This window comes from Macaca mulatta, chromosome 9 (assembly GCF_049350105.2).
Source record: "Macaca mulatta isolate MMU2019108-1 chromosome 9, T2T-MMU8v2.0, whole genome shotgun sequence".
NCBI classification, from domain to species: domain Eukaryota; kingdom Metazoa; phylum Chordata; class Mammalia; order Primates; family Cercopithecidae; genus Macaca; species Macaca mulatta.
The window spans coordinates 103,175,927-103,190,117 of NC_133414.1; the positions used below are offsets into that span (position 1 = coordinate 103,175,927).

The 14,191-nt window shown below is 46.2% G+C and overlaps 2 protein-coding genes and 1 pseudogene across 11 annotated transcripts in view; 1 reads left to right on the plus strand and 2 right to left on the minus strand.

Moving 5' to 3' along the window:
- Positions 1–12,498, minus strand: part of LOC107000219 (uncharacterized) — a 106,940-nt gene extending 94,442 nt beyond the window's left edge. The window contains exons 1-3 of the mRNA XM_077947983.1: positions 12,424–12,498; positions 12,180–12,369; positions 11,404–12,040 (exon numbers count right to left, since the gene is read on the minus strand). Coding sequence (XP_077804109.1) covers positions 11,404–12,040; positions 12,180–12,369; positions 12,424–12,498 — 902 coding nt within the window. The remainder of the gene's footprint in view (positions 1–11,403; positions 12,041–12,179; positions 12,370–12,423) is intronic.
- Positions 367–1,390, minus strand: LOC144331044 (ADP-ribose pyrophosphatase, mitochondrial pseudogene; annotated as a pseudogene).
- PCGF5 (polycomb group ring finger 5) overlaps positions 11,418–14,191 on the plus strand; it is a 130,894-nt gene continuing 128,120 nt past the window's right edge. For 8 of the 10 annotated variants that reach the window (XR_013398127.1, XR_013398128.1, XM_077946755.1 and 5 more), the window contains exon 1: positions 11,418–11,476. The gene's annotated coding sequence lies outside the window, so the exon portion shown is untranslated. Of the gene's footprint in view, positions 11,533–14,191 lie in introns of all 10 variants that reach the window. The other 2 variants (XM_077946753.1, XM_077946756.1) reach the window with 1 other exon arrangement.

Below are 14,191 nucleotides of genomic sequence, written 5' to 3' on the forward strand. Positions count from 1 at the left end.
AAAGCCAGAAAGCTCCCATACTCAAAAGCAAGGAAAACAAGACCACATAATGCTAAATTTAAAAAATAAATGTTAACTCAAAAGTCAGATTATACATTAGATTATGCCACATTAAAACATCAGGAGGAAGAAGAATTGACAAATGCAAACTGGCTGAAAAGTAGAGGCTATGGTTGTTAAGGAAGATGTCATTGTTTTTCTTACAATTCTCCAAAGAGCAGTAGTTGTGTAAGTTAGTTTAAACCATGTATACAATATATACAGCATGTGAGTATATTCTTCTAACAGGAAAGCCAAAACTTCTGTGATCCCATTTCCCCATATTTGTCTAATATTATTCCCTAATACAAAGCCTTCATATAGCACAGTTTTGGAATTAATCACCAAAGAGGTGACCCTCCCTGTCCTATTTAGTGGGAGTTATGTGCTGTTTGCCTCTCACCCACTCTTGATCATTTGAAGGCCTTTGGCTCACACGAGACTCCAAGCCACTATCCCTGGCAATCAGGATACATGTCCTCACTCCATTGGGCACCTTGTTTCTCAGACACAAGTTGAATAAATTGGGAGTGGCTGGCATAAAGCTCAAATTTATCATTAATGTCCACCCATTTCACTTTCTTGGCATCATTGCCAGCTTCCAGAGGAAGATGGTCCATTATTTCACCGGTTTCATCATGGTAGTTCACAGCCTCTGTCTCTATCCAGGAGTTATCTGTGTTCCGAGAATCATCCACATAGCCTTTATAGACCACAAAATGTTCCTGGCTGAAGAATTTGTGCAATTGTTTCTCCAACTCCTGCATTTCTTCCCTAGATTTCTATAAAGACTTCATGGCTTCCTAGCCAAATTCTCTCTCCAATGTAGCACTCATTTTCTCTCCTGGATCTACCACCCACCCTGGGATTGCCTATTCTCCACAGTCCTTCCTTTTGATGGCTACAAATTGCAGGATATTTTTCCCAGAAATAGGGTGGGTAATTTAGTTTCCCTTGCTATCCCTTTTCCATCTGGTTAAGATGGGATCTGCAGTATGATTGGGGCCTCAACACCCCAAAAGCCCTGGGCCAACCAGTCCTGTCCGACATGCAGGAGTTCTAAGTCTACCTTTCTCAATCTCATACAAGCCATGCTGGCTCCTTCTCTCCACATACCCATCCTTTTTGTTAAACTTAGGAGAGAAGTTCCTTTCACCCACTTGAGGGTCTGCCCACATGGGCCCGTCCAAGACAGAGCTGGCAGTGTACTCTCGGGGCGTTATTCTCGTCACTCGGCCAGCCAGCTCACTTTCTCATGGGGAACCAGGCTTTGCTCCACCTTGGAGTCAGGGTACTGAGATGTCCGGGCCTTCTCGTGGGGCTTCTCAGCAGTGCGCTTCCAATCTGACATGAAGTTTAGAGAAAACCCATGTCAGGAAAACAGGCTCCAGCTGACCGGGATGTTGGGGCAGCTGCTGGGCCTGCCTGTCACAGAGGCCAAGGTCATGAAGGGAGACACGGTCGCTAAAGCCTTGGACAGGCGGCATCCAGGCATCCAGCCATGCAAGACCCAGCGGCCCAAGGGGATTTCGGTCGCTCTCTGCGGGGGACGAGGTCTCCACCGCAGATCAGCACCCGCCCGTGGGGAGGTGGGCACGTTTCTCTCCTGAACACCGGCTAATGGCCCGCTTTCCTAAAAGACCGTGTGGTGTCTCCAATGGCTACAACGGGGCGCGCCGGTGGCTCAGGCGGGGGGCGGGGTAACGGTGCCGCGGAGTGGCCAGGGGCGTACCACGACTGGACCGCGCCCTCTCGCTGCCACCCTGGCGTTTTGGTTGTAAATAGAGATTCTGGCCTCTGAAAAAGCTCCCAAATGGAAAGTGCTGGGGTTGAGAACAACTTTCTAACAACAGTAAAATTAGCAAAGGACAATCACCAAAGTGCCATTAGCCCACTAGCCATTTACCAGTAAATTTAGTTCACCAGGTTTAGGATGCTGTCTATTAGGGAGAGGGCAGACTGAACGTGGGGGTAGGAGTGGACAAAATTCCCTGTTTGGGACGTTCAGAAGCCGAGTGGGGGTGACCTCAAAAAAGAAGGGGGACTCACCTGGTGCACTGAGCGTGGTGCTGATGAGAACTCCATGAGAGGGTGTGATGAGCAGGGTATGTGTTCAAAATGTGAGTCTATCATTTACTACCTGAATGGTTTTGGCAAGTTGCTTAATCTCTCTTTCCAAAGGAGTATTTGCTACAGAATGCCAAGTGCTGTGCCAAGCACAAAAGAGTGAACTGAAGGCTGAACCACGGGCCCTTTGCTTTCAAAAGGATTCTGCTTGGAGAGGCAGCAGATTTTTATTTAATTAAAAAAAAAAAATAGCTGGGCACGGTGACTCATGCCTGTAATCCCAGCACTTTGGGAGGGCAAGACGGGCAGATCACGAGGTCAGGAGATGGAGACCATCCTGGCTAACACGGTGAAACCCCGTCTTTACTAAAAATACAAAACTAAAATTAGCGGGGCATAGCGGCGGGCGCCTGTAGTCCCAGCTACTCGGGAGGCTGAGGCAGGAGAATGGTGTGAACCTGGGAGGCAGAGCTTGCAGTGAATTGAGATCATGCCACTGCACCCCAGCCTGGGCAACTGAGCGAGACTCCATCTCAAAAAACATATATATATATGATATATATGATATATATTTAAGATTAAGACAAATGGTGCCTTTTAAGAAATGAGTTAGGCAGGATAATTAATACACCCATATATATATATGGAGAGAGAGAGAGAGAGAGAGAGAGACAGACAGACAGAAAGAGAGAGAGAGAACTAGCACCGAAAGGGCAATGCCAGGTATGAGGTAAAAGTTGAACACAGGTTAAAAACCCAGCTCCAATTCCTCCGCGTGCCACTTTCTTGGGGGAAGTTACATAAGCTCTCTTCAGGTTCCTCATGTATAAAATGAAAATATTAATAACTGCCTCATAGGGCTGTGGTGACAATTAAGTAGGATGTTATAACACGTGTTAGCTCAATGTCTGGTCCACAGCACAAACTCAATAAATATTAGTTGTCATCACTGTAATTATCATTAACTTTTTTTGATTCTGCAGCTTGAAAACTGTAGATTAGAACAGGACAGCTGAGATGATTATGGGAACTGAGCAGCTCACATATGAGGTCAGAGTTAAACAGCTTATGATTAGAGAAAATCAGGATAAGAAATAACAGAAATTTGGGCTGAGAAATAACAGCATCTGTCCTGAAATGATAAATAATGAGAAGAGGTGCCGTCTTAGTCATTACTCAGAAGGAAACAAGCCCTAGGGAAAGGTATCTGATCATTTGAAACAGTCCCATTAGAAAGATGTTCAATGAGTAAATGATTTTCTGGTCAAATATGTTTGGGGAATTCTACATATTTTATCACCCTGCCCCCTTAGAAATTCAGGATTCACATTAGTGTTCTAAAGATCCTGAAAATTCCTATAAACACAAATCAACATTAAACTATTTAATTTTGTTTCATCCAGTATTTCCATTATCTGGTTAGAAACATTCTAACCAGAGAATGTTTCTTTTTTGCAATAAATGGTAACATATTAGGAACATACTTCTTTAAGTTTAGAAAGCTTTCAAAATGTATATGTCTGATTGAGGGTAGATCCCTAATCATTTGAAGTTATTACCATCATCATAACTATGGAAGGCAGCTACAGAATACATACCCAATGCCCTCATTAAACTCCAAACAAGATGAGGCAGGTTTCTAGAAGGCTTGAAACACAGAAATAGCTGGGGCTATGGAGAACAAAATGGTAGAAAAGGACTGAGAACAGAGAAATATGAGATATAGTCATCCTTAACCATCATTGTCATAAACATTGTTGAGGGTTGGCTGTGGGCAAAGCACTCTACAAAGTACCACTGGGAAAGAAAGATGATCCTTAAGGGACACAGTCCCAGCTCTATAATTCTTGTCTCTCTATGCCTCAATTTTTTAAATCATGGAATTCTATTCCTCTAGGTCTCCTGAAAATGTATTAAGAAAACCACTGATACAAAAACTTAAAACATTTGGGGGAAAGACACTTGTGAATTCCTCATTATTTCCAGGTCTCCTACTCCAGCTCATAAGAAACAAATGGAGCAGATGTCTTGGGTCTGGTTCTGGCTTCCTCCATCATAGGCTTTATAGCTTGCACCTGACCCTTGGCTTCTCTGGGTCTTAGTTCCTCACTAGAAGACGAATCTGTTGGCCTCGGTTATCTATAAAAGTCCTTCCAGAGTTGGCATTTTATGATTCTAGGATCTATGAAAATTTCATTTTAGAAGGGCAAGGTCAATTGTTCCTATGAATCCAAAAGACTAGATGTTCAAATATAAACAGCTAGATGCTCAGGGAAAAACATACCATTGAGGAGAGGAAAGGAACAGGGAGGGTATGGTGTGCCACATACAAGGCAGAAATATAATAATTCATGGGCACATGGAAAGGAACTTTAAAACCAGTAATAAGGCATTTTATTCTATTTTGAGCATCATCAGCAGGCAGAAGATGGTTAGATAAGACCATTTGATGATTGTGGTGCAAAAGATACCCTAAGGGCAAGAAATAAAATAACTATAGTAGAAACCAAAAGAATTATTTGCTGGGAAGCCACTGGGGAGATTCCCTTTCTTAAATTGTCTTCTGAGGCAGAAATGTCTGAGGTAGAACAAGCAGAGCAACACACAGAGAATTTTCTGGTTCTATCCACGAGAAAGCCCTAAAGGAACTATAAGGGGCAATCAGAGAATAAATCTTTGGCCTGTCACTATGAACTATGCCTGAGTCAGAGATTGCCTGTGTCATTCCCATTTTATAATATTAAGGATATTATGAAAGGCAAAGTGGAGATGGGGGGGACCAGGATGATTACAAGGTCCAGGCAGTGCAAGAACCCCTAACCATCCTTCCTGCCTTTCTTTGGGAAGCAGAAACAAGTGGTACCCAGCACATTTAATTATCAAGATTATCCATCTCTTCCAAAAATGATGCTAAGGCTCAACTTCAGAAACATATCTTGAAGGAAAGCAGAAAAATGGTATACTCCTCTCTTTAAAGTGGTAATAATGATAATAAATAACAAATTAACTACTATATACTAAGTTATTTCCAAGTCATAGACTGGTGGACAGGTTTGTCCAGGTATGACTGCCCAGTTTTGAATTCTGGTTTAGCCACTTCTTAGCTAGTTGACCTTAAGCAAGTTTTTAAACTTCTCTGGGCCTCAGTTTTCTCATCTAGAAACAATAATGGTATCCATGTTATAGGGTTGATGTGACATAATTCATTTAAACAGCTTAGACTAATGTCTGGCCAATAGTAAGACCTCAACAAATAGTTATTGCAACTGTTACTATTAAGTACTTTACATTTGTTATCCCATTTAATTTTCAAACAACCTTTAGACTTAGGTACATATACTAACAATATCATCAGTTAACAGACTGAGGACATTGCAGTTCATAGAATTTAAATGTGCCCAAGATCACATAGCTAGTTATTACCATATATTTGAGAACCAGAAAGGCTTGATAATATAAACTCATATTTTATTGGTAGTCTGAATGCAAGTTGAATTTGATTTTATACAGCAAAATGGCACCATTTTACTACAACTATAAAATTTTTGACTTAATATTAAGTTGGTTCTTCTGCTGGGTTCACTCTATAAGAGGAAGAATTTGGAGACATTAGCAACCTATTGTAATAACAGTTGTAAAGAGAAAATACCCTGAACCATGGGGCAATTCAGACAAAACAGACGAGCAAGAGAGACATCCCTAAGTGGAAGTAGAAGCCTAAAGAGGAGAAGTCATCAAAGATCACCCATTTTAATCCTAAAAAGCCCAGTGAGGCCGGGCGCGGTGGCTCAAGCCTGTAATCCCAGCACTTTGGGAGGCCGAGACGGGCGGATCACGAGGTCAGGAGATCGAGACCATCCTGGCGAACACGGTGAAACCCCGTCTCTACTAAAAAAATACAAAAAACTAGCCGGGCGAGGTGGTGGGCGCCTGTAGTCCCAGCTACACAGGAGGCTGAGGCAGGAGAATGGCGTAAAAAAAAAAAGCCCAGTGGATGGTGGTGATTGGCATAAACAGGGAAGTCAGGAGGGGAGCTGACAACGGAAAGTTCACTTTTAGCTGTGTTTTAAGGACACATGATAAGAGGATAGTGCATGGGAAGAGTGCTGTGGGAACTGGAGATTCTGCCACTAGCATTTCTGTTCCTCAGTTTCCTCTTTCATAAAATGAGAAGTAGATCTAGAATTCATCCTTTGGATTCCTTCCAACTTCCTAGAGGAAGCATGTAAATGAATTAGAGGAAGTAGAAAGCAGATTTCAGGAATTCAAGAGGCAGTGAGTGATCAAGGTATTGGGTCATTAGTCTGCCTTGAAGTAAGAGAGAAGTGGGACAATTACTTACTTTTTAAGATTAAGACAAATGGCGCCTTTTAAGAAATGAGTTAGGCAGGATAATTAATACACCCATATGTAGAATACAGGCTGTCGACAATTAACCTAAGAAATCTAAAGTAAAATGTGTAACAATGAAAGTCAAGTAGCCTTTATTTATAGGAGAGATAAGCTTCAGTTTGTGTGGTGTGATGTGAAGGTGTTGGGAAAGTCCAGCTGCCCCAAAAATGTCTTCCTGATCTTCTTAAAATACTGCCTGGCTTTACACCATTAAAATAAACCTCTTTAAACGTACTTCATAATATAAAATGCACATTTATTTCACATTCAGCTGTTACCATGCTTTCCGGTGCATTAGGGTAGCAGGATGACAACTAGCTACAGTCAACTAAGGAGACAAAGATTTGAAGGGGGAGGAGGAAGGGATTCCTCTGGTATGTGCAGCATTGCTCAAGTCAGTCAGTTCAACAACATGTGGCTGCCTATTATACTCCAGATATTGAGCTAGGTTCTAGACATTAAATGGCAAGTAAGTTGTGGTTCATTGCCTCAAGATGCTTACAGTCCAAAGAGAGTAGACTACATAAAGGTCATGGGGCTGGAGGAGTTTTGAAAAGTGGGACCAGTGTCTAAGAAAGAAACAGAGGAGGGACAAAGAAATTTGTTCTCTTCCATCACAACTTTGTTGAAGAATTAGATACCCCAAACAATGCTTTTTCTTGGTCCCAGTGAATCCCCCTAAGGAACTACTAAAATTTAAGCTGGTAGAGTTGACACCCTATAGGCTGAAGAATAACAGATAATTTGAATATCTTTAATTCAATATTTTTTGGCCCTTTGAAATTTAAATTAGTAAAAGTTTACTATATCAGAACTTGTAACCTAAACAGTTGACTATAAAATACAGGTTTACTGATAATTTTTCCTGCTCCCTTCCTCCGCTGGAACTTCACAGTATACGAAGATTGCTGAGGACTGGTGGGGGCAACCAGGGCTGGCAGAAGCAGGAAGCAGGAAATGTAGAGAAATTGGAGCTACAAAGATAACTGAGCACTTATTTAAACAGCAGACTAGAGGAGCACCATATCTTCACAGATGGTGTTAAACAAGCATCATAAGACATAGCTTCAAATAATGCAGGGAACATACAATTAGGGCCACAAAAACTTGGAGGACCAGTTCTAGTTCTGGTATTTACTAGCTGGATAGCCACAGGAAGTCATAATATTTTTTGCCTATATTTAATGAGTACTGTCTATATGCCAGGCACCCTATAACATGTCTATAATTGACTGAATGTTCGTGTCTCCCCTCCAATTCATATGTTGAAATCCTACCCCCCAGTGTGATGGTATTGGGAAGTGGAGCCTTTGGGAAGTAATTAAGTCATGAGGGTGGAGTCCTCATTAATGGGATGACTGCCCTCATAAAAGGAACCCCAGAGAGCACCGAGGCTCAGTGTCTTTTCACTATGTAAGGATACCATGAGAAGTCAGCACTCCAGAGGAGGAAGAACAGCCCTCAGCCAACCCTTGACCATGCTGGCACTCTGATGTCATAATTCCAGCCTCGAGAACCATGAGAAATGAATGTTTGTTGTTTAAGCCACCCAGTTTATGGCAGTTTGTTATGGCAGTCCAAACTGGGCAAGAGTGTTTTACATATGATGGTATTTCATTCTCATGACAACCCACTTAAGTAGATTCTATCATTTTTCTCTATTTTATAGATGAGGAAACTTAACTACAGATAATTCAAGTTCAGATAAACTAAAATTTGTTAAAGTAGGGATTTGAATACAGGTAGTCAAACTCTAATGGCTATGTTTAATCATTATGATATTCCAGGTATTAAGTCTTTTAGCCTTCAGTTCCCTCACTTAAAACTGGACATGTTGCACCAGACAATGCTGAAAATTCTTTCTGGCTTTAAACACTATGATTCTAATTATATAAACCATACCTATATTTAATATGCTCATGGTTAATCTGTGTTTCTGAACAGTCTCAGAGAACTGAAAGCTGAAGACAAGTTTCTGAAATATGGCTTCATTTCCCAGTTATCCCTTGTTTCAATCAAGGTAAACCATATAATTTACTGTCCACCAAGAATACCCTTCCTCCATTTCCATCTATTGAAAATCTATCCATCCTTCAAGTAACAGCTGAAATGCCACCTCCTCTAAATAGCTATTCTCAGTCTTTGGAGATTTAAAGTGGGGATGTATTAGACTGCTGGGGGTTGGGATTGGGGTGAAGTATCTGTGCAAATGAAAGGAAAAGATGTAGGATAAGAAGAAGAAAGGGTGCCGGGAACCATGAAAGGTAAGAGAACTGTCAGCAGTGTTGTTGGTGACCAGCACAAAGCCTTCCTTGTGACAGGCAATAGCAAAGCCACCAGATTATATTAAATGTTGCCCAGCTAGTAGGAGATGAAGATTAAATGAGATAACGCGTGTAAAATATCTAGTACACTCTCTGGAAGGGCAGCAACATGATAGTTCCTAATCTCTTCCTTCCATAGGAACCTGGTCACCTCCTTCATGCTGAAGAAAGTTGCCATCCTGCCCAGGGAGGAGTATGACAAGAAGAGGGGAGAAGAGACTCTGGGGGAAAAAAGAAGTCAGGAGGAGATACATGGGAACACAAAAGAAAAACGAGAGCCAGAGTACACAAGACGAGAGAGAAAAAAGAAATGTAAGGGAGTGACGGCAAAGAAGAGGATAGAAGGGTAATGGAAGCAGAAGGGCAAAGAGGGACAAGTAAGAAGGGGAGAATTCTAGGACTCAGGAAGAGACAGTTCCGCACTGCGGAATGCGGCCTAAAGGAACAGGTAACCAAGTGCAGCAGCACCCAAGCCCAGGTGCCAGTCATTTGCCGCGGGGCTCTCAGATCCCCTTTTGCTGCTCTCACATATTCTGTAGGGATTCTGACCCCTGCCCTCTGTCATCTTGTCCACTGGCTTCTCCTGCTTTCTACCACTGGGTGGCCCTGGAGGGTGGGAGGAAGGGAGAAACCAGGGGTACTCCCATCCCCTACTTTGGAAGATGTCTTCCGCAGTAGTTGCAGTTCCTTTGTGGCTCCAACTCCTATTGGACAAGCCCTTCAGGGTTCTGGCTGTCTCCTCTCTTTGCCCCTTCCTGACGGAAACTTCTCAGGGGAGAAGGCACGTCCAGCAATGGCTACTCTCAGGATTGCCTCACCTTACCCTAGTTGAATTTCCAGTTCTTTCAACACTTGTAATTAATTTGCTGCATTAAATTATTGCTATGGAATCACTTGGGAAAGAAAACTTCACTTTCGCTTGGATTCACTTGCAGAGTTCAAAGACACTTTTCCTAATGGGACTGCAAGCAGTGCATCGGAGAAAAAAATCTAGCAGTCCCAGGAGTCAAGAAGGGTCAGGGTCTACTTCAGTGTTTGATCAGACAGTGACAAATCCACACTACCAAACAGGGCTGGAGGGCTTTTAGCCTAGGAATTAGCTGTAAAATGATTGGGTTCATGTCTATTTTTTCATTATTTACTCTATTCTCTTTGATCACCGCCAGCCTTGGCTTAAGGAACATCTCTGTAGAATTCAATTTTATTCCTCAAGGGTTACTTAAGTGCCCATTATGAGTACGGAGGGCACATAGCTAGGTGTGGTGGGGAGGAGATACAGAGATGCAGGAAAAATGGAAGGCATGCTCAGTTTTTGGAAGTGTTTGCTTTTTGCAAGATGAGGTTTGTGGACCCTCTTGATAAAGACTCCTGAACTTTTCCAATCCCACCAGAGCTACAGACATTCGGAGGCAATACTAGTCTTACAGCTTTCATGTCTCCCATCCCCAGAGCTCTGTTAAAAGCAGACTCTTCTTCAAGGAATTCACAGATCAGAGAGGATACAGCACAGGCACACAATTGACCCCCAAGTCAGAATGATGCCAGCCACAAGGGGGGATTCTGCCTGGGGGAGCAGGAAGACTGCACAGAGATGGAAGGAGATGGCTACAAGAGCTGTGTCCAAGAAAATTTGACACGTGGAGGCAGCTAAGGGGTTTTCTGGCAGAGAACAGAGCAGGATCAAAATCAAGTGTCAAAGGGCAGACACATTTCAGGTGTTGTCTGTAAACGGAGGCTTTGGGGTGAGGGTAGCGAAGTGGAGAGGAGACTGAAAAATGGAGGCCCAGCTACTGAGGACTCTGAGAACGAGGCATCAAGGCTTGAGGCCATGGTGAGTCATTGGAGGATCTTCAGCATCAGGGCGGCAAGGTCACTTCTGGTGGGGTGGCAGAGGGGGTGGGGGGACTTTGTAATTAGAAGCAAAGAAGCTGGAGGCAGGAAAAGAAACTGCGAGCTCTGGGCTGGAGGGCAGCTTATACGGGAAGCCTGGACTTGACCATCGCCAGGGAGGCATACTGACGTTCAGCTGCCTTCCATCTGTTCAAGGGCACTCTTACTCCGTCTGTGGGGGGAGAAGGTGCCCCCTCAGCGGCTGTACAGTTAGAAGTCTCCAGCCTGAGAAGTTTCGAATTTCTCCTTGCCAAGGTCGGGCCACTACAGGTGGGCGACTGCGAGCCCCGATCGAACGCTTGGCTCCACGCCCGCCCGGGGCAGCCACTGCGGCTCGTCCCCTCCAGGCCTGGGCACTGCCGTGGGCCGTGCCCGGCAGGGCGCTCCGGGAGCTGCGCGGCGGCGGCTCTAGGAGGCCTGGCGGGCGGCTGCGAGAGGCTGTGCCCCAGTTTGTGTCCAATCAGGGAGTGCAGGCTGTGCCCCGAGCCGGGCAGCAATGCGTAAACAAACCCACGGTAACTCCTCCGCCCCCTCGGCGCGCTCGCCCCGCGCCCGCCGCCGCCAGCGCCGCCGCCGCCGCGGGCTCTGCTCTCCTCGCGCCCGCCCGCCGGGCCGGCCCAGCCCCCGCCCCGCGCCGCTCGCACCCCCGCTGCCCCGCCCCGCCCCCGCCGGCGCGGGCTCCCTCACCTACCGCCCCACGCGCGCGCGCTCGCGCACCACGCGCCCCGCGCGGCCCGCCCGGATCGTGGCCTCTCGAGAGCAAGGTAAGGGCGATGCGCGGGGACCCAGGCGACTTCCCCGCCCGACGCGGCCCAGGGAAGTTTCTGGCGTGGCTGTTTTCCGCGGGGCCGGGGGGAGGCCCCGGGAACCGGGCGAGCCCGGAGGGCGGGAGGGGGCCGCCTGGCGCCCCGAGGTCACAAGTTGCCTAACCTGACCTCGGTGCGGGCCGGTGGGCGGCGCGGCCGGGCTGGCGGCGCGCGGAGAGGGGCTGGAGGCGCGGCTGGGCCGGGCGCCGGGCGGGCAAGGGGAGGGCCCCGAGGAACTTTCTCTTCCCCAGAGGGGCGCCTTCCAGTCCTGGCCGCGGCCCCGCCGCGGGAGCAGCAGCTCCCTGGCTGGAGGGAGACCATGAAATGTGTTTGAAGAAGCTGACGCAGTTTGTGACGCTCGCGGCTTCCTGACGGGGACCGGTTGCAGCGGCGCCTCCGCCGAGGAGGGACGACCTGAGTCGGCGCTCGGGCCCTTCCCCCGCCGGCAGCCGCGCGCCCGGGCACCTAGTTTGGGGGCCGCTGGCTCGGGGCGCGAGCATCTGCTCCCGGCTGCGCGCGTCGCTTCCGTTTTGATTAGCTCAGGTTATTATATAAGATGTCACGGAGAGGAAAGGGGCGATCGAGAGGCGCGTTGGGGAGGGCGCGGTGGCCTTCCGCGAGTGGCAGGGAGGGACAGGAGGCAGGACCCGGCGGCACCCACCTGTACGCCCTCCGCGCCCCCTGCGGGCGCTGCCCGCGCGCGTGCCGGGGTGGTGGGGTTGGGGGGCACTGACGGTCGTGCCTGGTGCTCCCCTTCCCTCCCCGCCAACACTCGAGCAGCGGCCGAAACGTGCTATTTTTTCGCCGCCACCTCTCCTGGGTCTACACGTTTCTGACTCCAGGCGTTTGTACTTTGAAACATTTGTTTAATATTAAGGAAGCTGCGTGTGCGGCCGTCATAGTACACCCGGAACGTGTGGCCGTGAGCTCCAGGGCGGTGAATGAATCATCGCCCCGCGGACCGGGCCCCGATGATTCATGCGGGGTACACACACGCGCGCGTACTCGCTGTGTGCCTCTGACCCAGGGAGAGCGGCCCCTCTGCAGTGATGACGTCTGGAGGGGTGGGGGAGACTTAGTGCAAAAGGACAGCGGGGTCCCCCCCGTCCACAATAACTTCGGGGGGGGGGTTCAGGGACGCCCGGAGGAGTGGGGGAGACTTAGTGCAAAAGGGCAGCGGGGTCCCCCCTTCCACACTAACTTTTGGGGGGTCAGGCTCCGCACAATTCCCAAAGCTTGTTTCCCGTTCTTGAAAGAGTTACAAAATTCCACCTGGCTACATTAATCGGTCGAGGAGCGCTGGTTCGCTGCAGTGCTGAGTCCTGTCTCATTCAGTATTTGGTGTCAAGTGAGGGAGGTATCAGACTCTGAAGGAATCCTCCTAGTAACTGCGTCTACCTAAATAGCTCTAAAGTAATTAGAAAAATTTAAAAAGTGGATCTTAAAAGAAAAATGTGACTCCTTAAGACTAGTTTTTTGAGGGTTTTTAAAAGCCAGATCCTAAAAGGAACCTCGTTTGCCATTAATGGATACAGAATTTTCCCCACTGTGATCACTCACGAAGATTAACTTGACTCATTCCCACCTCACATTAATAAGACTGAATAAAGTTTTCTCATCATTTAAGACTCACCTCAAACGGCGTCTAGTCAGCTAGGGCCTCTTGATCGCCTTCATTATCTCTTGTCCCCTCCCCGCAAGGAGCCACCCATAGTACTGTTTTATTTTCTTCACAGCGCTAAATCGCTATCTGATCTTACTTTGTTTAGGAGTTCTTTAAGTCTGATCTCTTCTTATTGGAATGTAAGCTCCACTGCGGCAGGGGAGCTTCACTGCTAAACCCTAGCACCTAGAACAGTGCCTGGCATACATGAAACACTTAATATCTGTTGACTCGTGAATGAATAAACTCTTTTCCAGGTTTCTTGGTAGGACTGTTTTTGACAGTTGACATTCAGTGGTTTTTTTCCCCTTTTTTTTGGGGGGGGGGCGGGGGGAAAGTCACCAAATTGGTGCAGTTCTATTTTTCTTCTTTTTTCCTCCTGGTTTTCTTTTGATTGATTTTCTCCTCTGTGATGTTAACCTACAGAGCAAGAAGGGTTTAAGCATCATATCCTAAGACACTTAGTAAGAAGAAAGATAAAGCATGTGGAGCCCTGTCAAGAGAAAGTATGTTACTATGTAACTTCTGGATGATTAAAAATATTGTCTGTGCTACTTGAAGAAAAAGTGCAGGATATTGAAATGGAATCAGCAAAGTCAAATCCCACAGTCCTATGTTTCCACTCATTTGGAATACTAATATTTCCATATCTTCCCTCCCCATTGCCTGGAAAACAGCCTGAAGTTTAGCTGCAGTTTGGGAAGGTTAATAATAGATACCACTTAATATGAAGGTTTTTTTGTTTGAGACAGAATCTCACTCTGTTGCCCAAGCTGGAGTGCAGTGGCACAATCATAGCCTCAACCTCCCAGGCTCAAGTGATCCAATATGAAGTATTAATTTAATCAAATGAAAACAGGATTTATGCTGCAGAGGCCTTAACTCTGATTTGTTGTTGTTCATGTCGGTAATGCCACAGAAGAGTAGATAAAAGGAGTTATTTAAAATTGTATTTTAAACATCTTAAATGGATTCTAAAGAATTACAGCTATAATAAGTCAGTGATATAA